This window comes from Athene noctua, chromosome 18 (assembly GCF_965140245.1).
Source record: "Athene noctua chromosome 18, bAthNoc1.hap1.1, whole genome shotgun sequence".
Classification (NCBI taxonomy): Eukaryota; Metazoa; Chordata; class Aves; order Strigiformes; family Strigidae; genus Athene; species Athene noctua.
Genome location: NC_134054.1, coordinates 1,058,961 through 1,084,867, shown reverse-complemented (window position 1 = coordinate 1,084,867; position 25,907 = coordinate 1,058,961). Strand labels below are relative to the sequence as shown.

Below are 25,907 nucleotides of genomic sequence, written 5' to 3'. Positions count from 1 at the left end.
CACAACGTGCTGCCATGCAGGAGCTGGGCAACTGTGTTGTGTCCTAAGACGGCAGATGCTATTCTTACTGCAGAGAGACTTGCTGCGGCACAGCCCCTTCCTCAGCTGAAATGTTAAAAATCAGAGTCAGGCCCGAGTAGGCTCTCCCTGGAAAGAGTATAAATCAAGAGTGGCCCCTTTGAAGTCCGTGCGATGGCGCTGTGCCAGCCCAGCGCCTGGGTGCTCGCCATGCCCTCCTGGGACGTGCTGTCCCAGGGGCAACACAGCAGCTGCCCAGGTACTTCCAGCGGCCAGCTGGGGCTCAGTCTGGGGTGGGTGGGGGCACTGCTTACCTTGTGAACCAGCAAAAGCAAGCAATGCCTGTGCATGCAAAAGCCAATTTTTTGCTTATCAGCAAGAGGCCCCAGTGCATGAATCCCCTCACTGTTGAGATAGACAGAGGCAGGGCTTGCTCCAAGCTTGTTCCAGGACCATCAGTGTTGCAAAAAGCCATGTCCCCTCTCTTAGCCAAGCAGAGCAGGAGCAGCCCATGAACATGTTCAGATCAAATACAGATCTGGAGCCTGCGGTGGACGGAGGAAGCAAGCAGCCGATTCGATGTGAATGGTAAAGCAAGCTTCAACTTTATTGCAAGAAATCACACCTTATATAAGCACTAACTATAATCATGCATACTAATCATAAATCTATTGGATACATCCAAAAGGTCACATTATAATATCCCAGCCCCTTGTGGTATTTCGAGTATGTCACAACATCTTCCCTCTTCTGGCTTGTTTTTTTCCCAAAGGTTGTTCACCATAACAATCAAGGCCGCTCTGTACCCCAGTTTCTTCCTTTGCTAGCGTAACTGTCCTTTGTTAGCGTAACTGTACCCTGGGTTTTTCCTTTGTTTACCTCAGATGGCTGTAATCAGCTCCTGCACAGACCCATGTTCTGCAAGCCATTCTCCAACAGGAGCCCCAGTGCATTAAGTGTGATGTGAGCAGCTGCACTCGTCTTCATGCAAGTCTTGTTGCAGAAAAGGTTAATGAGCTGGTATGGGAGAGAGGGTGGAAGTAAGAGTAATCACAGTGCTGAGGTAGGGTTGAAATTGTGCTGAGGAGTGCAGGAAGGAGTCTGAGAGCAGGAAAGCGAGATGGATGTGGGTGCGGAAAGGGATAAGTGATAAGGTGGTAAAGGGTGTGTGGGTGGAAGAAATAACAATTCAGCAGCATTTCCCAAACGCAGGAGCACAAGCTGTATTAGGAGGAGGCAGTGAAAAGCAATACCTTCCCAGAGGCCTGAAGGCTTTGGCTTCTACTGGCAGTCCCCAGCTGGAGTCTGGAAGTCCCCAGACATGGCCAGACCTCAGCTAGCCCAGCCTTCTCCCCAGGCAGCCTGGGGACCCCAGGAGCTGCTGCTCTCTCTGGCACGGAGTAAGTGGAGGGGGACAGTGCAATGTGAACCACGTTTGGAGATGCTGCTGTGGCCCAGCCCACAGGGTCCTAGCTTGTCACCCTGTGTGAGCCCAGCCTGCGGCTACCACCCATGCATATGCTTTCTGAAGAATCTTCTAAGAAAAAAAATACCAACCTCGAAGTGGAAGAGGAGATTGGAGCAGAAGCTAAGTGTCTCTGAGTGGTGCTACCTGCTCCTGCCTGTCCGGGGAGGAGGGGGTAGATAAGTGTACTGGGTCTGGCTGAACTGGGACCGGTTTTCCCCTGTAGCAGCCCTCACGGTGCTGTGGTTTATGCTGGGAGCTGGCAGGGTGTTGGCAGCACCCTGGTGTGGTGGCTGCTGCTGAGCGGTGCTTACACAGCACCAAGGCTCCTTCTGACACTTCCCCCAGTGGGACGGGGTGGGCAAGGTCTTGGGAGGGGACACAGCCAGGACAGCTGACCCGAACCGACCCAAGGGACATTCCAGACCATGTGACGTCTGCTCAGTATAAAGCTGGGAGAAAGGAGGAAGGGGGTGGGGTCACCCTTGGTCCTCCGAGGCAACCACTCCGCGTATTGGAGCCCTGCTCCTGAGAAGGCCCGACAGCGCCTGTCCATGGGAAGGAGAGAATAAATCTGTTTGCTTTTGCTTCCGCACGCGGATCTTTGCTTCATTTTGCTTATATTAAAACTGCTTTTGTTTCACCCACAAGGGTTGGTTTATCTTCTTTCCCCTCTTTGCCCTGTTGAGAGAACAAGGGGAAAAGGTGGGGGGGAGAAGTGATAGAGCGACTGGGTGGATACCTGGCATTTAGCCAAAGTCAAACCATCACAGTCTATTCTGGTGCCCAACGTGGGGCAAAACAACGGCAGTTTTATATTAAATGTGCTGTAGCTATAGTAGTTATTAAGCAAGAAGCTCTTGTGCTGGTGACGGGCTTGGTTATTGCACTGCTTATCTTTATTTTGTTAAGCTCGGGAACATGCTGTAAGGAATCTGAGATCATCATGAGTGGTTTTATTTTGCAGGCTCCCGAGGTACTTAGCCATCCTTATGTTGGCTCATTGATACTCTTTATTAATGCTGTTCGCCTGTTGTGGGTTGTGTGGAGCTCGGTAGGTTTCTGGTGTAAGAGAAGGCAAATTTTGAGTGAATCGGTGCCAAAATGTGCTCTGAGGCGGCCTGTTCCTGGGTGGCAGGGAGAGTGGAAGGAGTTGGGCAGATTCCTAGGATGGTTATTGCCTCCTGTAGCCTGGGATCTCACCCCTGAACAGGCAAGCAACCCCACAAAACTGACACATCACCTGACAGAGGGGTGTCTTGCCTATCCCAATGAGAATGAGCAACTTCTAGCACTTTCCTGGGGCCTGGCCTGTGCTTACCGAGCTGCAGTTCAGCACTCTCAAAGGACTGCGGTTGACATGGGAACTCAAACAATAACAACAACAGCAGAGATTGCCCCAGTAGTAAAAAAGAAACAATGGACAAGGAGAACAACATACCCTCGATTAATAAGGGAGGAGAAAGAGGAGGAAGAAGCTGGTCCTTCAGCAAAGGTATCGGAAGAGGGAATAACAGAACTGAAACAGGAGGCAGAAACTACCCGGTCCCTGACGTCATCAGAACTGCGAGATCTGCGGAAAGACTACTGCCGCCAGCCGGGTGAGCGGATCGCTGCCTGGCTGCTGCGATGCTGGGATAACGGGGCAGATGCTCAACAGCTGGAAGGTAAGGAAGCCCAGCAGCTGGGTTCCCTTGCTAGAAATCGAGGAATTGAAAGGGGAATTGGAAAAGAGACAGCAATTTGCAGTCTGTGGAGACGGCTCCTTTCAAGTGTTAAAGCAAGGTATCCTTTCAAGGAAGATCTTATGGACCACACCCCAGGGAAGTGGGCTACTGCAGATGAAGGTGTCCAGTACCTGAGAGAATTAGCAGTGCTGGAAGTCATCTATGGTGATCCAGATAATGATGAAGCCCCTAAAAATCCAGGGGATGTCCCATGCACACGGGCCATGTGGAGGAAGGTGATTAAAGGTGCGCCATCCTCGTATTCTGCCGGCTTGGCCGCGATGCACTACCCAGAAATGGATGCAGGAGAAGGACTAAGATGTACGCCAGCTGTGGAGGCAGTCTCTTCCTGGCTTCAGAACTTTGAAGAGAGTCTTGGTACCTCCTCATCTCTACGGGCGAGTGCCCTGGATGTTAGGAGCTCCCCAAGAAATCATTTCTCTTCTGTCCCAGTCAGGGGGGAAAGGGAAGCCAAGGCGCATGACACGTGGCAAACTCTGGTTCTTCCTGCGCGACCAGGGGGAGGACATGAGGAAGTGGGATGGTCAACCCACCTTTAAGTTGGAAGCACGTGTACATGAATTGCGAGGAAAGACCCCTGCCCAGAAGAAGACATCCAAGAAGGTTGTTAATGTAGCTGCTGTAAAACCACAAGAAAGTAACCAGCGATCTCCCAGATACAGGAAGACTGAGATCACCTCCCTTGACCCTGAAGAAGGAACCTCGGCCTGGCACAGCAAGAGTCAGACAGTGAATACTCCGACCAAGAACGGGAATAGAGGGCCCCTGCCTCCAGCCAGGAGGAGGAGAGGGATGATCGGGTGTGTTGGACAGTGTGGATTCGATGGCCTGGCACATCAAATCCACAGAAGTACCAGGCTTTAATTGACACTGGGGCACGGTGTACACTAATGCCATCAAGTTATAGAGGGGGAGAGCCTATCTGGATCTCAGGAGTGACAGGGGGCTGTCAAGAACTATCAGTATTGGAGGCCGAGGTTAGCTTGACTGGGGACAAGTGGGAAAAACATCCCATTGTAACTGGCCCAGAAGCCCCTTGTATCTTGGGCATTGACTGTCTCAAGAGAGGGTACTTCAAAGACCCAAAAGGATATCCATGGGCTTTTGGTGTGGCCAGTGTGAATACAGAAAAGGTAAAACAGTTATCTAATGGGCCTGACCTCTCAGAAGATCCTTTTGTTGTGGGACTGCTGCAAGTCGAATTCGAACAAAAGGTGCCAATTGCTATGAGGACCGTGCACCGACGGCAGTATTGTACAAACCGAGACTCTCTGGCTCCCATCCAAGAATTGATTCGTCAACTGGAGAGCCAAGGTGTCATCAGGAAGACACATTCGCTTTTTAATAGCCCAGTATGTCTGGTGCGAAAGTCTGACGGAGGGTGGAGGTTAACAGTAGACTATCGTGGCCTGAATGAAGTGACGCCACCACTGAGTGCTGCTGTACCAGATATGTTAGAGCTCCAGTATGAACTGGAGTCAAAGGCAGCCGAGTGGTACGCCACAATCGACATCGCCAATGCATTTTTTTCAATTTCTTTGGCAGGAGAGTGCAGGCCACGGTTTGCTTTCACGTGGAGGGGTGTCCAGTATACCTGGAATCGACTGCCCCAGGGGTGGAAGCACAGCCCCACTATTTGTCATGGACTAATTCAAACTGCCCTGGAAAAGGGTGATGCCCCTGAACATCTACAATACATTGAATGACATCATTGTGTGGGGTAATGTGGCAGAAGAAGTGTTCAAAAAAGGACAAAGAGTAATTGAGATTCTTCTGAGAGCTGGGTTTGCCATAAAGAAAAGCAAGGTCAAGGGACCAGCACAAGAAACTCAGTTCTTGGGAATAAAATGGCAAGATGGACGCCGTCATGTGCCATTGGATGTTGTCAACAAGATAGCAGCTGTGTCTCCACCGACCAACAAGAAGGAAACACAAGCTTTCCTAGGACTTGTGGGATTTTGGAGGATGCATATTCCAGGTTACAGTCAGCTTGTGAGCCCTCTCTATCAAGCGACCCAAAAGAAGAACAGTTTTCAGTGGGGTCCTGAGCAGCAACAAGCCTTTGAGCACATCAAACAAGAGATAGCTCGGGCGGTAGCTCTTGGGCCTGTTCGGACAGGACCAGCTGTGCAAAATATACTTTACACATCAGCTGGGGAGCACGGACTCACATGGAGCTTCTGGCAGAAGATACCAGGTGAAACTCGAGGTCGACCATTAGGATTTTGGAGCCGGGGATATCGAGGATCAGAAGCCCACTACACTCCGACTGAAAAGGAGATACTGGCAGCATATGAGGGGATTCGAGCTGCTTCAGAAGTTGTTGGTACAGAAGCACAGCTCCTCTTGGCACCACGGCTGCCTGTATTACATTGGATGTTCAAAGGAAACATCCCTTCCACACACCATGCAACCAGTGCTACCTGGAGTAAATGGGTCGCGTTAATCACGCAACGGGCTCGACTGGGGAAACCCAACCCTCCAGGGATCCTGGAAGAGATCATGGATTGGCCAGAAGGTAGAGATTTTGGAGCGTTGCCTGAGGAGGTGGCTCGTGCCCAAGAGGCACCGCCATATAACGAGTTACCAGAAGATGAGAGGCGTTATGCTCTCTTTACTGATGGATCCTGTCGTGTGGTAGGAAGCCATCGGAAGTGGAAAGCTGCTGTGTGGAGTCCCACAAGACAAGTCGTTGAGGCCACTGAAGGAGAAGGTGAGTCAAGTCAGTTTGCAGAAGTAAAAGCGATCCAACTAGCCCTAAAGATTGCTGAACGGGAGAAGTGGCCAGTACTATATCTCTACACGGACTCCTGGATGGTGGCTAACGCCCTGTGGGGGTGGCTACAGGAGTGGAAGAAGACCAATTGGCAGCGCAGAGGTAAACCCATCTGGGCTGCTGCATTGTGGCAGGACATCGCTGCCTGAGTGGAAAACGTGGCTCTAAAGGTACGTCATGTAGATGCTCATGTGCCCAAAAGGCGTGCCACTGAAGAACATCAAAACAATGAGCAAGCAGACAAAGCTGCCAAAATTGAAATAGCTCGGCTGGACCTGGACTGGGAGCGTAAGGGTGAGCTGTTTGTAGCTCGATGGGCCCATGAAACATCAGGGCATCTTGGCAGAGATGCAACGTACAGATGGGCTCGTGATCGCGGGGTGGACCTGACCATGGAGGCCATCTCCCAGGTCACTCACGAATGTGAAACATGTGCCGCAATCAAGCGAGCCACACGAGCAAAGTCTCCCTGGAACAGAGGGCGATGGCTGAGTTTTCAATACGGTGAGGCCTGGCAGATTGACTCTATTGGACCACTGCCACGAACGCGCCAAGGCAAGTGCTACATACTCACCATGGTAGAAGCAACTACGGGTTGGCTAGAAACGTACCCTGTAACTCATGCCACTGCCCGAAATACCATCTTGGGTCTTGAAAGGCAAATTTTATGGCGGCATGGTACTCCTGAAAGAATCGAATCAGACAACGGGACCCATTTTCGAAATAATCTTATAAACTCCTGGGCAAAGAAACATGGCATTGAGTGGGTGTATCCCATCCCTTATTACCCACAAGCATCTGGAAAGATTGAAAGATATAATGGGCTGTTGAAGACTATGTTGAGAGCATTGGACAATGGGGGATGGAAGCATTGGGATATAAATTTAGCAGAAGCCACTTGGCTAATTAACACCAGAGGATCTGTTAACCGTCCTGGGCCTGCCCAAACAAACCCCCTTCATCCTGTGGGAGGAGATAAGGTCCCCATAGCACACACAGGGAAATGGCTGGGGAAGGCAGTGCGGATTGCTCCTCCCTTGGGAAAAGGCAAGCCCACTCGTGGGATTGTCTTTGCTCAGGGACCTGGATGTACTTGGTGGGTAATGCGGGAGGGTGGGACTACTCAGTGTGTGCCTCAAGAACATTTAACCTTGGGGGGAAAGTAATCTGTGGGGTGAGTTGTTTGTTGCAGGAAGTGATGGAAGAAGTAAGAATGATGAAGAGTGAACCAGATACGTGCAATGACGACCCAAACCTAGCCGGTGCTGGAGTCCAACAGTCAAACATACTTCTGTCCTGAGCATCTATCTTGACAGATGGGAGCCAAGTCACTGAACATCTGGAGGAGTGAAGAAAGCTTAAGGAATGGATAAATGAATATTATGTGGGACCTGGGCATAACGTAAATGGTATGGAATAAGGGGTGGAGACTGTACTGGGTCTGGCTGAACTGGGACTGGTTTTCCCCTGTAGCAGCCCTCACGGTGCTGTGGTTTATGCTGGGAGCTGCAGGGTGTTGGCAGCACCCTGGTGTGGTGGCTGCTGCTGAGCGGTGCTTACACAGCACCAAGGCTCCTTCCGACACTTCCCCCAGTGGGACGGGGTGGGCAAGGTCTTGGGAGGGGACACAGCCAGGACAGCTGACCCGAACCGACCCAAGGGACATTCCAGACCATGTGACGTCTGCTCAGTATAAAGCTGGGAGAAAGGAGGAAGGGGGTGGGGTCACCCTTGGTCCTCCGAGGCAACCACTCCGCGTATTGGAGCCCTGCTCCTGAGAAGGCCCGACAGCGCCTGTCCATGGGAAGGAGAGAATAAATCTGTTTGCTTTTGCTTCCGCGCGCGGACCTTTGCTTCGTTTTGCTTATATTAAAACTGCTTTTGTTTCACCCACAAGGGTTGGTTTATCTTCTTTCCCCTCTTTGCCCTGTTGAGAGAACAAGGGGAAAAGGTGGTGGGGGGGGAAGTGATAGAGCGACTGGGTGGATACCTGGCATTTAGCCAGAGTCAAACCATCACAGTACGAAATGGGGAAATGAACAAATTGGCGGTTCTGAGCCAGGGGAGGACGCATGCAGGAGGGGCAGAGCCTGGGAAAATATCCCCACTGACAGCTACTGCTATAAAGCCTGCTGGATTATCAGGGTCAAAGTGGGATACTGATGTGAGGAAGATGAATTGCTCATTGCTTTACGGAGAATGAAGGTCATCTTGCATTGACACTATCTGTGGAGTGAGGCTGCCTGTCACCTGATAAGGGCTTGTGCAAAGGTCTTGAGGAAAACACCCAGTCCATAGTGGCCATAAACCAACATCTCTGAGAGAAAGTTTAAAATAGATGCAGCTGATGGACTCATATAGAGCTGCTGTCCCATATGGATGGCCCGGGGTCTCCTGAGCTCAAATGCAGCATTCCAGTAGCAGTTGAGCAAATGGTTGAACACATTCCCCTTCAGAAACTTTGTCAGTAAAGTCAAATTCAACAGTTCATTTTGTTGACGGATAAAGCCCGGGTATCAAGAGTAACACCAATATGGTTTGCCAGCTTGATCCAATTTTATTAAGTACAGAGCATCTTATATACTATTAAGGCGTGATCCCATACAGCTAAACAAGCTGTGATTGGTTCTAAGCTACTGTCCACACAATAGAACTCATATTTCATTGGTACAACGCGAGAAGCACACCCAAGAAGCACGAGCCTATGGACCTCCTACTCAATGTTTCAACTTCACTCCATATCTCTAGTTAAGGAATTTGCTAAACAATAGCTCTCTATGCAGTGACAAGCCAGAGAAGAACATTGAACAGTGAGTTCTTTACACAGGGGCAGCTAGCAGAGAGTTACTCATGTCAGTATCAAGGACCAGGTGGCTGTAATCTTCCAAAAACTTCTCCACAACTTCACACTGTGAACTCCTGTCAGGAGCCCCAGGAGAGGAGGAATAACCTGAGCCTTGCTGTCAGGGTCTCACTACTGTGGTTTTACAGGCCCTGAGTCCCCCCAGCCCCTTGCCACAGCACAGCCCCGATGTCAGCACAGCATTCCTGGGAGAAATGCAGTTCTGTACGCATGAAGGCTTTGGGATCAGAACCTAGAGAGGCAAAATCCAAGCTTAGCTAATATAAGAGGCAGTCAGTGGTGTGGGATCATGGGATGAGTCTGCTGTGAGACCCTGAGAGGCACCCTGCAAGCTACTGTTCACCTGGAGACACCCCTGAGGGGGCAGCAGGCACTTTGAGGGACCCGAGGGACAGATTTGGAAGGAAGGCAACATACACTTGTGTTGCCCAGCAAAGCAGTGATGGAGTAAAGTCTGCATCTTCAGCTGCAGCAGATTTAGCATATATTTTCTCAGGTCACAGTCCTAACTGAGATGTAAAACACCCTGGCTGCTGGCTATCTGGTGGCAGCCACCGTCAGTGTCTTCTGCTGGAGCTGTTGTGCTTTACACAACTGATTTACCCTTCAACCCTGAAGCAGTGGCTTTCTGAAAAACTCCAGACACAGGGAATAAAAGCGGTACTCTTTCTTGTGCTTGCTGAAATTTTGGAATTTCCTTGCTTGGGTTGAAAGACCTGCAGTGTCCTCCTCATTCAACTCTCATTGTCATTTATGAAAAGACGTTTAAGTTTTAGATCTATCATGGCACTTTGTGATTTTCACTTGCATGAGCCTCTGTCATGCCTATTCATACAGCTTGTCAGACATTCAAAGGCTCCAAGGAGCAGACAAGTCTAAACATCGCAAGGTTTGTACACTTGTTTCTTGAGCCAGAAAAATCTAACGCGTGCTCTTCAGAGCAAAGAAAAAAGGCCAGAGTCTAGATGTGCAGATTCATCTGCACTCCCCGAGCCTCTCAGCATTTGGGCTTTGCGGCGTGAAGACACATCTCCGCCCTTGCTACGGGCTCCCTTCTGATCAGATTTTACAGCAACGATTATCTTGAGAAATGTTTTCGTGTAACGATGGAGAACTGCTAGCAATAAGAGTGTGACTGTTGTAGTGAAAAGTGGGGCCTTTTCACATCGCAGGCACGTAACAGCAACGGCTGCTGTAGCGGGTTGCACGGTTCATGGACCAGAATGACTTATCTGAAGGGAACGAATGTGTATTTTTTTAGCTACGAGCCCTTGCTGGGCTGGGGAGAGCAGGCAATGAGGCTGCAGCTTGTGGATATACTGGACGGCCCGAGTCCGAGCATTTGAGACAACGGCTGCCTACAGATGGTTTTAAACAATCCGGTACGTTCTTGGTGCAGTGCCCAGCAGGAGAGCTTACCTGGGGCACTCCCAAGCTTTGAAGGCTTCACCTGCGGTTGACATTTCCTCTTTTAAAAACCGGGTGCGAGACTGATGGCGAGGCGGGGGCTGGATGAACGCGGCCCTGGGAGAGCTTCTCCAGCCCCGTCCTGCCCCCGGGCCGCAGCGCTGCCCCCGGCGCTGCCCCCGCCTCAGCACGCGGGGGGTGCCTGTCCCTTTAAGAGCCGCGCGGGAGGGCAGCGCGGCCGCGCGGCGCGTGCGGAGCGGCGGCGGTTGGGCCGTTGGGCGCGCGGCGAGGCGAGGCGAGGCGGAGCGGGGCGGCGGCGGCGGCTCCCCGGGGCGGCGGCGGGACTCGCTCCTTCCTGCGCTCCCGGGCAGCGCCGCAGCCTTGTTCCGAGCGGGCGGGCGAGGCGGGGCGGCGCGGGGCCGGCCGGGCGCGCTGAGCGGGGCCCCGGCAGGAGCGGGAGATCGCGCGGGCCGGAGGTGACGGGGGCTGCCGCGGGCCGGGCCGGGCCGGGCGCTGAGGAGACCCTTGTGCCCCTGCGGGGAGCGGCGGAGGCGAGAGCGGCAGGAGCCGGGAAGGCGGCGGGAGAGCGGGGGAAGGCCGGGCCGCCGCGGTGGTGAGTGCGGGGAGTGCCGGGGCGGGCCCGGGGAATCGGGGTTTGTGGCGCCGGCCCCTCGGTTCGGGGGCGGGAGGGGCTGTGCTCGCCGCTGCCGCCGGAGTTGGGATCTCTCGGGGCTTGGGGCGTTTGAGGGGCCGTTTCCCAGCCATCGGGGCCGGGAGGGGCTTTGCTCTTGCTTGTGGGGCGCTCTGGAGCCCCGTGCCCCTGGCTGCGGCGTGTCCTGGGAAGGAGGAGCCGGACCTGCGCCCGTCTCTGAGGGAACTGGTCTTTCTCCGTAGGCTGCGAAACCCCAGAGCAGTTTGCACGCTTCGTAGCCTGGGGCGCGTTCCCTTCGGTGTCCGTCGGTGCTTTGTTGTGGTGGGAACTGGGGGCCAGAGGCGGGGGGGCAGCGGGCTCAGGTGGGGTCCTGGCCACGGCGATGGTTCCTGGGCCTTGTCTGAGAGGTGCAGCTGAGGCGTCGTCTCCTTGCTGAGCAGAGATGCTCGCCTGCCTCTGCCGCCGAGGGGGTTTGCTTATGGGGGTCCTGCAGGCCTTTCCTGCGGGCTTTCCCCGGACCGGGGCAGAATATCTGCCCTCAGTTCAGGTCTTCGCCTCACCTAAAGCCCAGGTGCCTGTCTTGGGCACTGTGGCAGCCCCGGACACTGAAGCGGCACCTTTGGGGTTGCCCAGGGACTCTGAGACACTGTGCGGTGAGAACTGCCAGCTGAAGGGCTGCTTGTGGCCAGTGACTGAACAGGAAGTTGCAGGCTCCTTGATAAAGAAATCTCCTTTTTGGCTAGGTGAAGTGAACTCTTTTATCCACAAAATACTGGGTCAAGTGCTGGCAGTTCTCCGTAGGAAGGCCTTATGCTGATAGAGCTTGAGACCAAAGCTTTATGCTGGGGGATTTCAGAAGAGCGAGGCATAGTGAAACTGGGAGCTTGTCTGTACCTGCGTGGTGAGCTCCCCTGCCTCAACACCTTTCATGTGTCTGGTTTCAGAGTCTGTGGATGACCTGCTTGACGACCTCCTGGGATATGAGGTCGGTAAATGGAACCTTCTTTGCAGCTGAAAGGACAGCATGCTTGTCCTCTTGCTGCCGTGCTGAGAGCAGGAGGTGCTGGTGCAGCAGCCAGTGGTCTCTCAGGGGGGAGGAAGCAGCAAGCAGGGTTTCCCCGTGTCAGAGGCCGTTGAAAAGGCCGGCCGTCAGCTTGGGGAGGCCGAGTGAAGTTCATCTCTGGTTAAAAGCCTCTGTGTCCTGTGGGGAGACGGCACATCCCCCTTTGGGGTGCCCAAGTCAGGAATGTGCCTGTGTCCGTCATCCTCCCGTCTCTCTGTCTTGTTTCCAGATGAAAGCCCCATGAATTCTGCGAGGAGTACCTGGAGGATTTCTTCGACAGATTACTTTCAGAGGACGTGGAAGGTGCAGAGGTGAACCTGACTTTTGGGAGAGAGCCTGGGTACCCTGAGGGCTGGGACTGAGGGGGGCCAGGCTTGCCCCTGGTGTCAGCCCAGCCAAGTCAGCAGTGGGATATGGGGGGGAACCATGAGGTGTGGCTGAAGAGGTGACCCCTCTCTGGCCTGGCTTGGGGGGAGCTGGGCCAGGGGAGCGGGTGGATGGCGGGAGAAGGGCTTGCGGGTGCCCTGGGTGAGCTGGAGCAAAGCCGGGGGGCGCGTCGTGCTGCAGCCCAGCCCTGGTGGGCGCTCTTGGGCGGAAGCGCCGCAGGAAGGACCCTCACCCAAAGCACCGGCCTGGCTGTTGCTGACGCTTCTCCCAGAGGCAGTAGGATCTCAGCAGAGGAATCGAGGCACGGGGGGTTTCCGGTGAGGGACACACCAGGAGGAGCTGGGCACGTGTTCTCCCATTGCAAGCAAGGAGGAGATGCGGGGTCTGGAGCACAGAAGCGAGGGGTGAGGAGTTCCCCAAGTGTGCTTGTCTCTAACCTCTGCCCTCCTTGGCATGCAGGGATCCAGTGCCTCCGGCAGAGAGCCCCAAGCTCTGCTGCAGAGCCTGAAGGTCAGTGCAAAATTACCCTTTGCCTGAGCCCCGTGTGGGCTGCAGCCGTGGCCTCCAGCACCAGCCTCTGAAGGGAGAAGCAGCGCTGAGGCAGGAGTAGCATTCGCCCTGCTCCCGTCGCCGTCCTGTTGCTTTCCAGGACTTGGACGACCTGGAAGTTGATCCGCTGGGAGCGTCGAGAGCTGGTTCTGGGCCAGGGCAGGCAACCGTGAAAGGCCCTGGGAAAGGTGAAAAGGAGATTCTGCTCTTCTTGTGGTAGGCTGGTTCCAGACGAGCAGGGCGTATTTTCTTCCGCAATAGGGAATGACAAGTGGCTTTGTTCCCAAAAGTCCTTTTTGGGGCTGTCCCAGCCATTGTGGCCGTGTGTTGTCCCTGGGTTGATCCCTGGCCCGGCCTCGTGTCGTGCTGTGGTAACATCACTGCCCTCAGCAGCCACAAGAGCCGTGCTGCTGCCTGCCACCAAACGCCACTTGGCAGTTGCCTGGTGCAGGTCAGAGACCAGGGATCTGCTTGGTCTGTGTGGAAGGAGAGCCAGGGGGTTGTGGTGAAGATGTGCCTGTCCCCAGCCTGTCCTGCTCTTCCCCAAGGCCTTTTCTCCTTCTCTGCCTGCAAGGAGGCCCCTCCAGAGAGGTTGCCACCCCACAGGGCCATGAGGGGACTGACTGTGTGTCCCGGGATGTGCTTTTAGGGACGGGGTCTGCTGCCAGAGAAGTGACCTTTGGCCAGGGTGGGAAAGGGACATCTCTGCAGGACCTTGTCTGTGAGAGCTGTGGCCTCTCTTTGCAGGAGAGTCTGGACCTGCGATGGAGAAGAAGCCTCTGTCGTCCTTCGCTGCTTCCCGACAGTACAGGAAATTTAACTTTGAAGGTAGGGTGTCACTTCCCTTCAGCGCGTGGTTGTGTGGGGGCAGCTGGGGACTCTGTCCTTGCTCTTTGCCCGTAGCTTGCCTCTTCTGTCACCCAAAGGCTCGGCTGGTTAATGACATAGAGCGTCCTTCACCCCTGCGATGCCCGTGCCAACCTCATCCCTTAGAGGTGACCAAAGGCAGAAAAGAAACAAGACTGCTCGGTGTTGGAGGCCCTCCCCAGGGTGGGGCTGGGAGAGGATTCCTGAGGGCGTTTGCTTTTTCAGCCCCGCTTTGGTTTTTAATGCCTGTCTGTAGCACTGGGAGACCCTTGTGTCGGGGAGGGGGGGATTCTGTCCCCCTTCCCAAGACGGGAGCCGGTTTCCTGGCACAGCTGAGATCTGGCTGTCAGAGCCTGTGCTTTACCTGAGGTCAGCATCTGTTCCAATCACTAATTGGCTTGGGGTGATGGAGGTGGGCTTTCTCCTCCCCTTTGTTATTGCCTAAAGAGTAGTCAGGCGTTAAAGCACCCCACTGCCGAGACACTCGCGGGTGTCCCAGGTCTGTGCAGAGTCTGCGTTCGTGGCTTTGGGCAGAGATGATCTCCTGTCCCCACGTGCACGTGGTGGGGAGCGGTGTTTGGCTGAGCACAGAGGCGTCGTTCTCAATAACCTTGGTTTTGTTGATTTGTTTGTTTTGATTGTTTTATTTTCTGCCCCTACGGGGTAACTGCCAGATTTAGATGATCCTCTGTCGGGGCTCTTGTCTGATGAGGAGCAGGATGCTCCCAAGAAGCCAGCTCTGACAGGTGCCGAAAGCATCCCTGAGATGCAAGGGAAACAGAGCAAGGAGCAAGGTGAGCAGGGCTGCTTGATGCATCCTCTTTGTATTAAATGAATCAGCAGCCTGGATGAGTTTGTGTGATGTCCGAAGGTTAAAGGAAAGCCAGCTAGTGGCATCTCTCGTTAACCAGTATGGCCCTTTAGGGAGCAGCTTCGTAGCAGGGTTACAGGTGGTAACAGCTCCCCGAGTGCTCGACATTTGCAGTGTGCTAGAGGTCACAGAACTGACTTTTCCTTTCTGGGACTGGAGTCTCAGATCTTCCCTTGGAGCTCATCCAGCCTGTTCTGCACACTGCCAGAGGAGAACCAGTGTTCTGGGTCAGGGTTTGGGTGGCTGAGGGCATTGCTGATGCACCCCAAAGCACAGTTGCACCTCTGGGTGGGATCCAGCTGCAGTGTGACCGTGTTACGGGCACTCGTGACTCCTGTTGCTGCAGCAGGGATGCCAGTGGGTCTGGTAGTCCCCTCAAACCTCCTTTCACCCTGAAAAATCTTCTCTGGACACGGGTAGCTGCTGGTGGGTTGGGGCAAGGACTAAGGTGCATTGGTGGAAGAGGGACTTGAGGCGAAGGCGGGGAGGAATTCTCCGAGTGGAAACTTGCAAAGCTGAAGAAGCTGCTGGTGTCCCCCCGAGCTGGAAGCCTCAGTGTCAGTGACACCCAGCAATGTCCCATCAGTGGCCACGGAGCAGGCGGTAGTTTGTCACTTGCTGTGAGATTTGGTCACTGAAAAGAGCTATTTAAAAGTGACTCTGTAAATGGTCCTGAGAGTTGAGAGCAGTCAGGGCTGCTCTGATCTCTTGCTGGGGGGAAAAAAAGAAGGAGAAAAAAAAAAAAAGGGAGACAAGCCCCCAAGCCTAGCTCAAAACCTCTTACCATGTGTGATTCTCTCCCTCACCCCCCCCAGAGCCACGCGCAGCCCAGACGCCCCTGCGCACCGCGGCCCCAACGTGGAGGAGGAAGGAGATCACCTTTGACGAGGACATCACCGACCTGATGGATGCCATTGGACTGGGCAGCAGCCCGGGAAGAGATGGCAAGAAGGCAGAAGAGTAAGGGCAGTGCAGGGGGGCGGGAATAAAGGAGGGGATGGCTTGTGTCTTGAGATGGTGCCACCATGGTGGGTGGGGGATGCTGAGCTTGTGCCTGTGGGTCTGCGCAAGGGGCAGGAGCAGCCTTGTGTGGCAGAGAAGAGCCAGAGCAGGCTGGCAAGGCTGTGTGAGGAGGAAGAGCCCTGCCTCTGGGAGAAACCCATCTGCCGCTGTGTCCCCAGCAGAGAGGAGGTCCGGCCAGCCCGCGCCGTGCTGGACGAGTTGCTGGGACGAGGCTCCGCGTCCAGAATCCTGGAAGAGCCAGGCCTGGGAGAGCGCCGGGAGGTCACACAGAAGTACCACCAGAAGCAGCCGGGTGAGCAGAGCCAGGGATGCTGGGAAGGGCTGCAGAGGTGGCAGCACTGGCTTGGGCGAGCGAGCTCGATTTGTACTGCCCTTGCAGGGGAAATGCCCTTTGTGCCCTTGCGGCAGCTTGGCAGCCTTTGCACAGGGTCTGTAACTCGGCTGCCTTTGGCCGTGGGCTGAGTCCCAACAAAAGTTTTCCCCAGCCGTGCTGAGGAGACCCCTTGCTGTCCGGTTTCTGGGCACGAGGTTTCCAGCGGTGTTTTCCCGGAGGCAGCAACATCAGTGGGAATTGCAGGGCGGGAGGAGGAGGAGGGCTGGAGTCTTTGCAGCCGGCTGCTCCTCTGGGTGCTGAGTCAAGGCCACTTGTCTGAACAGAGAAGGAAGAGGGTTGGCGCAAGGAGGATTTTGTGTTTGGAGCTTACCAGCCCTCAGTGGCCTCCACAGCCAAGGGCCAGCCGGCAAGAAGGCAGCCTGTGAGGTATTGTGCTCTCTGTGTCTGTAGCTCCAGGCACCGGCCATGCTGCCCCTTCAGCGGAGCGGGCAGGGTCCCCGGTGTCCCCTCGCGGGCAGGGATGCAGCTGCTTCTCCTCACAGCAGGTTTTCAGCCGAGAAGAACAGTGAAGTCAAAGCAGAGCCCCTCTCCAAAGCTCCCCCGTTAGCCAGCCAGAGGCCCGTGCAGGGCCGCAGGAATCGAGGTGACTGGCGGGGCTTGAAAGACAAAGACATTCTGGATTTGGAGCTGTCATCTCCACCGAAGGCCAGTCCTGCAGCAGCTGGGCGGCCCGGCCCCGCCAGACAGCTCCCGGCTGGAGAGGAGGCAGCTGCTAGACCTGCCCCAGTGGAGGAGGAGGAGGACTGGCTGAGCGCTGCCTTATCACGCAAGAAAGCCCAAGCGCAGGCGAAGGCCCAGCAGAGGAGCGCCAAGCCCTCGGAAGCCCCAGCTGAAGGGCTGAATCGCCGCTCTCCTGTCAGGTAAAGGCACGGTTGACTGCCGCAGCGCTCCCGTCTGTTCCGCATGTGGTTGTCCAGCAGGGGCTCTCAGAAACCCTGGGCTCCGATCTGAGAAATCAGTTTGAAGCACTGTCTTGTCTCAGGTTGGGGTAATAATGTGGGGCTGTGTCCCAGTGATCCAGCCCGCAGTGCCCTCACAGCTCGGGGCTCTCCTTGCGGTTGTAGCCAAGAGGGCACCCAGTGCTGTGAGTCCCGCAGAGCTGTCCTGGATCAGCACCCCCCCACGAGCTCCTCCCCGTGCTCCTGGTTCCTGCCTTAATTGCCCGCCCTTCCTCCTCGTTGAGGCAAAGGCTCTCCTCCAGCTGAGTTGGCAGGGACCCAGGTCCAGACTTGTGCCACTGAAGGGGAGTGGGAAGCGAATTGGGGACAGAGAGCCCCGTGGTGTGGGCAGGGCTGTGTTAGGTGGGGCTGCTGCTGCCCAGGGGAAGGGGGTGGATGCAGCAAGGAGGAGCAGCGTGGAGGGAGGTTTTGAGGTGTCTTTGCTCCCCCTGCAGCCCAGAGGCTGAATCCTGGCTCATCTGAGTGGGACAGAGGCTTTCCCCTGCCAGGCAGGAGCTGGCGTTGTGGGGAAAGGATCTTGTCTTTCCTCGCCTCCTTGGCTCTCCCCCATAGGATGCTTTTTGCTTGCAGCCGGCCAGCAGCCTCCCCAGGAGCACGGCCACAGGCAGCCGCCGTGCAGGCCGAGGCAGTGAGCACAGACAGCTCCAGGTAAGGCTGCCTTCGCCTTTCGGGCGTCCTCCATGGGAGGGATGTCCTGCAGAAAGCAGCTGTGTGTGGGAGACGGGGCAACGGGGAGCGCTGGTACCCAGCGGGGGGATCACGGTGCCCTGGCACCTCTGTAAGCGGGAGGGCAGGTGGCTCTGAAGTTTAAAAACTCCAGGCAGTGCTGAGCAGGAGAATGTCTGGGCGCCTCTCCCTGAGCTGCGGCACTGCTGTGCATCACCCGTGTCTCTGTGCCCACGCAGGCCACCGCTCCCCTGGCTCAGCACCGCGGAACAAGGCTCAGCTCAGCCGTCGGAGGCAGCACAGTGGGATCCCTCCGGAGATGCCAGCGCCCCAGGTGCGTTTTGTGTGGTTGTCGAGTTTGGGCAGCAGAATGCAGAGAGGGTCCCCCCCGGCCCTGCAAGAACAACCAGGCACAAAAAGGCCAGAGCCGCAGCATCGCCCTTGTCCATGTGAGCGCTGCCCGGGCTTTGCCCAGCCGTTGCTGGAGGGGGCTGCCAGGCTGCAGGATGCCACCATGCCCGTGTTGTGGCGTGGTGGGGACACGGTGCCGGGGCACACTGAGCTCCACAGTGCTGCCTGTGGGGTTTCAGAGGGCTGCTGGGGACTTGCTCTCTCGGAGAAATGGGTGGGCCTAAGTTCGTGCTGTCCCTCCTCTCTCCCTCTCCCCTCCTCCTGCCCCAACCCTCGTGCCACTAGCGCTGTGTGCTGGCAGACCCCCTCCTGCCCTAGGCTGAGGCTGAGCACCACTCGAGAGGCCACTGAAAGTGGCTGAGGGGACCCAGCCTCCTCCCTGGCTGATGGAGATGGAGGAGGAGCTGTGCTTTTCCCCCAGACTTAATCTGCAGAGCAGAGTCCCCACCAGTGTGCATGGGGTGGGGTAGGAATGCGGGTCTGGGTGAGCCTGTCTGAGCCTCTGTCCCCATCCCCAGCTGCCAGAGTGTAGCAGGACCCTTCTCGCTCTGCCAAGGAGACCCAGGCCCTCATCCTTGTGGGAGGGAGTGGTTGCCCTTGGCCTGTCTGAATCACAGACTTGTTCCCTTTTCAGTCCCTGCAGCCTTGTACCCGGGAGAGCAGGAGACACAGGGCCCTGCCCCGCTGGCTCAGGTAGGTGTGCTGGGCCTGTGCCCCCGAGAGGTGCAGAATCGGGGTGGTGATCGTGAGCCCTCCCCTGCCAGCTCAGGGTCACCCAGCCCTGTCTGTGCTCCCTGGGCAGGAGGATGGCTGTGCCCTGCTTTGCATCCCTGGGAGCCTGTGTTGATGCAGGCCAAGGCTTTGGAGAGCCCCGAGATGCCCCGAGTTGTATTTGTGAGGCCAAAGCGTGTGTGCTGTGGCTGCTTTGTAAATCGTGTGCATTGCAGCCCTGCATTGCCTGCGCAGTGTTGAGAGAGCTCCCCAGGCACAGGCCGGGCAGAGCTGCCCGCGGGGCACGTGCCTGCCTTTAGGGGCTGATGGCCACAGCACAAAGCCCCGGATGCTGAAGGGCCTGTGTCTTTTATCTGTGTCCCTGCAGGCAGAGTCTCCAGGCCTGGGCTTGCTGCATGAGAGGAAGCTGGGGGCTCCCGCGGCCCAGCTCCACGAGGGCTGTCGGGCAGCGCTGTTCCGTGCCCAGGCCCGTGTAGCAGAGTTGGAGAGCCAGGTGAGCCCCATGGCCTGCTGGATGGGGGAGCAGGAGCCACGCCTGCTCCCAGTGGCATCAGGGGCACAGGCAGAGTGGAGGAAGCTGCCCGTCCAGAGAAGGCTGCGGCCAGCAAGTGCTGCTGTGGGCGCTCTGTCCCTTGGGCGGCACAAGGACCTTCTCCCCGGGTGCCCGGCAGGTGCAGACATTGGAGCTGGCACGGGCTCAGGACAAACTCTTGCTGGAGATCCTCCGGCAGCGGCACCAGGAGGACCTGGATCTCCTCGACAGCACCCACAGGTACCCAGAGGCGAGAGCACGTGCTCCCTTCCTTTGAACGGGCCTTGCCTACAGCCCTGTGCCTCTCCCCGGGGGGGGGAGCGCTGGGGCGCTGCCCAGATCCGTCCCTGGGGCGGGCAGGCCCAGAGCCGTGTGGGTGTGGAGCTGGTGTGGGCAGAGAGGAGCCCCACAGATGAGCCAAGGGCAGGGTTTGCTCTCACCCACCCTGTCCTGTGGGGCAGAAGGAGGAGGAGCTGTTCCCAGGGCCAGCATGTCCCCAGGCAGGGCTCAGGCTGCGGAGAGCCACGTGTTTCCCCGCACCCCCAGCGCCGCCGCTCTGCTCTGCAATCCCCGTGTGAGCTGTGGGTGGAGAGGGCCGACTGCTGCCCTGAAGGTAACGCTGCTTCTTCCCGCGGGCAGGAGCCAGGTGAAGATGTTAGAGGAGACCTGCAGGCAGCGAGAGCAGAGGCTGCGGCAGGAGAAGGAGCAGTTGGTGGCTCAGCTCCAGGGGCAGAGGCAGGAGGCGGAGCGGGAGCGGGCAGAGCTGCTGGCACAGCACTTGGCCGAGCTGGAGCGTCTGCGAGAGCTGCAGAGGTGAGAGTGGCACGAGCAGCGCAGGTGTGGGGCCGGTGCTGCTGGTTGTGGCAGAGGAACTGGGGAGTGGTTTGGGGCCAGGGTGACAGGAGCCTCCAGAAGCACTGGGCTGTGGGCAGTTGGGCGGCGTTTGGAATAGGGATTTGCTTTGTAGCCGGACAGAGGGAGACGTGGCTGGAGACGTCCTTTCCGAGTGAACGTGTTGTATCGTGCAAGATGCTGAGCCCAGTGTTTTATCTCCCCCAACCCCCTTTTATCCCGGTCAGTGAGTCACTGCTGCCCACACACTGGGTGTCAATGAGAAATCAGTTTCTAGTGGAGAAGCCCGTCCCCCCCAGCTGTGGTCCGTGCCCAGTGCGGATGCCTGTCAGTGGATGCCCTGGGACAGAGCCCTGTGCCAGCTCAGCTCCTGGGACCTGGTTCCCAGGCCCTTGACCAAGCCTCGTCCCCACTGCCTGTCCTGGGGAGCCCCAGTTTGTAACAGCCCGTGGTGGGCTCCTTGCCCGTGTCCTGCAGGGTGTCTGTGCAGGAGCTGCGCAGAGAGCACGAGCAGCAGCTCCAGCAGCTGAAGTGTCTGAAGGACCAGGAGGTTGAGGCGGTGACCAGCGCCACTTCGCACACCAGGTACCGATGGCTGCCATTGTGTCCCTGCGTTGGTCCCTGGCCACGGTGTTCCCTGTGCTCCAGGGAAGCAGCCTTGGACCGTGGCACCAGAGGCCACCCCCTCTCCCAGCCCCTGCCTCCAGGGACGCTGAGCTCTGCTGATGCAGGAATACTGCTCTGCTCTGCCCCAGAAGGGTTCGGGGCAGGGCTGCCCGTCCCTTGGCCCACCACACGTCCCCCTCTCCATCGTGGGGAGATGAGGTGTGTCCCCCCGGGGTGACCCTCCCCTCGCTGCTCTCTGCAGGACTCTGAACGGTGTGGTGGATCGGATGGAGAAGTTCTGCGGCACCCTCTGTGATGTTTTACGGAAGGTGGAGGCCACACAGCAGACGACCTCCCAGGAGCTGGCCATGGGGACGCAGAAGCAGGAGAAGTATCTCAAGGGTATGTCTGCCATTCCTCTGCGCCAAAATGGCCACGGGGTCCCCGCCGGGGCTGGGGACACCCATGAAATGGGGAGAAGGTGCTCCGAGTCAGGCAGAGGCCTGGATCCAAGGCTGGCAGAGCCTTGCCTGCCTCGGTCACTGGGCTTCTCAGGGTCTTCCCTTTCCAACATGGTGTCCTGGGGGATGTGCGGAAGGTGCTGAGCACAAGCGCGTGCAGTTTTTCTGTGAATACGGGGTAGACAGAGTGGGGCTTCCCTCTTCGTGCTGCTCATGGCCCCGCTGCTGCCTCTCCCCAGAGCTCCAGGACAGCCTGTGTCAGCAGCAGAGGGAGGCGGAGGAGGATGGGTGCCGGTTCCGGGAGATGGTGGCTAAACTGGAGGCCAGGCTGGATGAGCAGACTGGGCTGCTGGAGGTGAGCCCGCCCTGTGCCCTCTGCCCAGCTCAGCCCTCCTGTCTGGGGATGGGCCGTGGGTCTTGCCCACTGGCGGTCCCTGGGCTGGATGGAGCCTGCGAGTGGCATCTGTGTCTCCTCTGTGTCTGAACCCAGGAGCACCAGAGGTTGCTGGCAGAGCGCTCCAAAGTGGAATCGCTGGAGGAGGCGCAACAAGCGCTGACCCAGCAGCTCTTGGAGCGAGTGGAGCTGGAGAAGGCGAAGGTGAGGTGGGGCGGAGATTTCCAGGTGCTTTTCTCAGGTCCTGTGAGTCTGAGCGGGGCTGCGCTGCGGCGTGTGGTGGAGGAAAGAGGTGGGTGCTGGGCGGCAGCGTCCTTCCTCTGCCTCCTCAATCCCACACCCAGCTGTGTGGCGAATCGCCCTCAGATCAACCCTCTGGCACACGGGTGCGAGAGGCTGCCGTGTGCGTGCACGGCGCTGCGGCTTCTGGAGGAGCGTGGGGCCAGAGCTTTCCGCGCAGGGTTCCTGCCAGGCGCCGGGGGCTTGAAGCAACCTCTGGGTGTTGGCCGAGGTTCAGTGGCAGAGGTGGGTTTAAAGGAGAAAAACGTTCCAGCAACTGGGACTTAGTGCTTTCTCTCTTCCTCTCTGGCGACGCTCTCCAGAGCGCGGTGCTGCAGGAGCAGCTGGCGGTGACGCGGCAGCACGCGGGGGAGCCGCAGAAGCTGGCGGCCGAGCGGGCTGAATTTGACGCCCAGCAGCAGCCGCCGCCGAGCAAGGAGCAGGCCACGGCCCGAGCGCTGCCCGTGGCCTCTGAGGGAGAGGGCCCCGTGAGGAGCATGGCCAAGGTACCGCAGCAGAGCCCCTGCCCAGGGCCTCCAGCACCCGCTTGGCAGGCTGCCGGGTGGGTCCTGCCTACAGGGCAGTCGTCGAGTTGTTGGAGGCAGAGACATCGCTTGGGGTGGTGAGAATGAGGCTGTTCCGGGAAGAGCCCGAGGCTGGGGGGTGAGGGTGCTGCTGGAGTAGCTAGTGGAGTTGCTCTGCGCCCCAGACGGGCACACACGAGAAGCTCCTCAGGGGCAGATGTTTCCCATCTCTTGGAAAGACACGAGAGAGCATCCAGGACGGATCGGGTCATGCGCTGGTTTCCCCTGTGCCCATCCTAGGAGTGGGCCAAGGTGAAGATGCGGGCCCACACGCTGAGAGCCCAGGAGGAGCAGCTGGCGAGGGAGAAAGAGCTGCTGGACAAGCTCTGCCAGGAGCTGAAGGCAGAGAGGGAGAATGTGCATGAGGCTGCACTGCGCGTCCGGCTGCAGGAGGAGGAGATGAGAAGAATGACCAAGGTAAGCGGAGCATCTGCGCTGCCGTTGCCAGCTGCGCACGGGCTGGCAGCAAAGCTGGGCTTCCACTGCCCTCCCAGAGCAGGGAGGGAAAGCCTGTTCTGGAAGAAGGGGAAGGAGGGGACGCCTGAAGGAGTCCTGCTGGGCCCAGGGCAGCGAGGGTCCCTGTCCCCAGCCTCCCCAGCCGCTCTGCCTTGCAGCTCTCCTCCCAGAAGTACGAGGAAGGGCAGCGAGCCCTGCAGGAGGCACGCAGGGTCGAGTCGCAGGACCAGTCGAGTCTGCAGGCCCTGCAGTGGCAGTTGGAGCAGCTCAGGCAGCAGAAAGAGTGTCTGCACCAGGCAAGTACCCCCTCGGCTTCCCTTCTGGGCCTGGGGCCACCGTGCCAAGGGCCCGAACCGTTGTCAACATCTTCTCTCTCTCCCTTTCTCCCCGGGACGGGGCAGGGTCGGCTGAGCATGGCTCAGCAGAGGAGCCAACTTCAACAGCTGCGCCAGGAGGCGTCCAACAGCCCCACGATGGTGCGGCCCGCAAGGCAGGACTGCAGTGCCCTTCTGACAGGCTCCTCCAGTGTGCCAGGTAAGGCTCTGTGCTTGCTGCTGGTGGGGAGGGACGTGCCGGGGGGCAGCTGCACTTGTACTCCCCTTCTTGGGAGGCTTGGGCTGTGCCCAGGGGCTGTTTTAGTTCCCCTGCGTATCAACCTCAGACGGGAGGAGTTGGCCTCCTCGTCTTGTGAAGGAGCTCAGCGAAGCTCTGAGCCAGGGCAGTGCCAGGAGAGGGCAGAGGGGCCAGGAAGGGAGAGGCTGTTGGGTTAAAGCCCGTTTGCCCTGGGAGCATGGCGAGGACCCTGCTGCAGGGACCCGCAGGCAGCACCCGAAGGGATGCTGTGTTGTCTCCATCTGCGGATCCTCTGATGGTGGCAGCACGACACAGTCGGGCTCCTGTTCCATAGGGAGCCTGGGAGGTGTCGAGGGACTCCAGGCCGCTCTCAAGAAACTCGTGGCCACTGCCAGCTCTGCCGAGCTCAGTGCCACGGTGGCGATGATGAAGTTCCGGGTCCTGCAGGTGAGGTGGTGGGCGACTGGGGTGGGAAGGGGCTTCAAACGTGCTGGGTTGGGAGCAGGGCTGGGTGAAACCTGATTTGAGCCCGGTAGGAGACAGCCCAGGCTGTGGCTAAGATCATTACTGAGCTGTGGGGCTGGGCGGGCTTGTAGAAGACCCGGGCACCTAGAGGAGGGATGGCAGAAGCAAGGACGGGTGGCTCCTCACAGCTGGTCTCAGGCTGATGGACAAGGTCCTCGGCACTGTGGGGTCGCACTTGTCCTCGCCGTGTCCCTGGCTGGGAGAAGCCAGCTGGCCTCTGGCTTCAGGATGTCCCTGTCCTCTCCTGTTGGCCCGCCGATTCCCTGCTGGGTCCTTCCCCAGGCGGGGCTGCTCTTTGAGGCTTCCGCTGTGGGTCTTGCTCAGAGCGTGAGGTTGTGGGCTCGGGGCGGGGGGAGCCCCCACACCCCAGGGGGTGCCACGGGTGGTACCTGCCCACTGCTGACTGCAGGAGGGAGGGTTTGGGATGCTTCCCTCCCTCCTGAGTGACAGCCAGGACTGTCAGCCCCCTTCTGTGGCACCCTCTGATACCTCTTCCATCCACCCCTCTCTCTTCCCTTCCCCTTTGCCCCCTTCCCCTCTCAGAACCGCGCTTACTTAGACGAGGAGCAGCTCTTCCTGGAGTCCCTGAAGAAAGCGCCCTACAACGCCGCTTCTGTGCGAGGCTGAAGTGGTGACGCCCCTTCGGTTCCCTCCCAGGACACTCAGAAGTTAGTTTCACTGCCACATTAATTAATCGGTTGTTCGCTGTGCCAGGTCGTCCACTATTTCATCGTCAGCACAATCCCAGACCTTCTCTTTATGTTCCAGGGTGTTCCGCTTCTTTTCTAGGGTTTGGGGATCCAAGTCTATCCTTGATGAATTTCTCGTCACTAGTGCAGGTTGTCTTGACCATGCTTCAACGTCCCACTTGCCTGAGCTTCCCACCCTCATACTTGTTCCCGTGGGGGCGGTACCTGTAGCCACTGGCATGATCCTTCACCACGGCTACGAGCAGATGTGAAGTGGCCTGTGTCAAGAGCCGCAGTTTGTTTGGCCTCCATTTCTCTTGCCAGTCAGAGAGGGACCTGCGGCTGTTGACTGCCAGCCGCCGAGGAAAGTGGCTGAGCGGGAGCTCCTGGATGCCGCTGAACGTGTGCGGCTCCTCCGCAGCCAGGGAGTTTGCTTTGCTCAGACAGACCTGTGTTTGGTCTAGAGATGCACAGAGCAAGAACAAATAGTAATTCATAGTCTCTCTGTGTAAGAGACTCAGAGCCTCTCTTTTTCTCCTTTATAGAACAGCAACCTTTTCAATACAAAGCAGCAGCAGCCTGAACCTGAGATGGCACAAGTCCAAACTGAGATAGGAGATATTACTAATGCGGCAAGAGATGCTGAAAAAGAGCAAAGGCGGCAGTCACAGATGTGAGAATGTTAATGTGTTCTTCTCTTTGGATTTCCAGGGCTTCCCAGCTCCATTGCTGCAGAGTTAATGTAAATACTCTTGTCATAAGTTGGACAAAGAAACACTCTGTGGGCCTGGCTGAAGAGGCTACGTGTTGGAGGAGGTCAGAGCAACACAGAACTTTCCTGCAGATGGATGAGTTATTGGGGCTGTTGTCGTCATAATGAGCTAAACCCCCATTTAGTCGGTCTAAACCAAAGAACTTTCATTACTGCTGCATGAAAATGTAAACCAGAATAAAATCCTGCAGTACTGTAACCAGTAGTGTCTAACGTATTTAAATACTTATCTCTTCAAATTCCTATTTAAGAATGTTTCAAATGGAATTGTGAATTTCCATTCAAAATTGGTGCTATATCCTCCTGTGCAAGGCCAGTGAAGCTCAGCCAGGC

General features: G+C 57.2%; 1 protein-coding gene across 1 annotated transcript; it reads left to right on the top strand.

Moving 5' to 3' along the window:
• The first annotated feature begins 192 nt into the window (after window positions 1-192).
• LOC141968026 (fas-binding factor 1 homolog) lies at window positions 193-25,772 on the top strand. The gene is made up of 28 exons (XM_074922360.1): window positions 193-277; window positions 11,874-11,914; window positions 12,226-12,303; window positions 12,839-12,889; window positions 13,029-13,116; window positions 13,676-13,756; window positions 14,470-14,589; window positions 15,482-15,626; window positions 15,848-15,981; window positions 16,347-16,449; window positions 16,542-16,943; window positions 17,595-17,690; window positions 17,948-18,042; window positions 18,754-18,812; window positions 19,219-19,344; window positions 19,523-19,623; window positions 20,023-20,196; window positions 20,713-20,820; window positions 21,104-21,243; window positions 21,542-21,657; window positions 21,793-21,900; window positions 22,299-22,481; window positions 22,800-22,976; window positions 23,174-23,311; window positions 23,417-23,549; window positions 23,923-24,035; window positions 24,657-24,781; window positions 25,514-25,772. The coding sequence occupies exons 1-27, from the start codon at window positions 193-195 to the stop codon at window positions 24,738-24,740; spliced, it is 3,279 nt and encodes a 1,092-aa protein (XP_074778461.1). The 3' UTR covers window positions 24,741-24,781; window positions 25,514-25,772.
• The last annotated feature ends 135 nt before the right edge of the window (window positions 25,773-25,907 follow it).

Excerpts from the sequence above, each read along its gene's own strand:
- LOC141968026 (XM_074922360.1), top strand. The coding sequence starts at position 193 with ATGGCGCTGTGCCAGCCCAGCGCCTGGGTGCTCGCCATGCCCTCCTGG. Across the intron at positions 15,627-15,847 it reads GATGGCAAGAAGGCAGAAGA|CAGAGAGGAGGTCCGGCCAG; the intron begins GTAAGGGCAGTG and ends CTGTGTCCCCAG. Across the intron at positions 19,624-20,022 it reads CTCCTCGACAGCACCCACAG|GAGCCAGGTGAAGATGTTAG; the intron begins GTACCCAGAGGC and ends TCCCGCGGGCAG.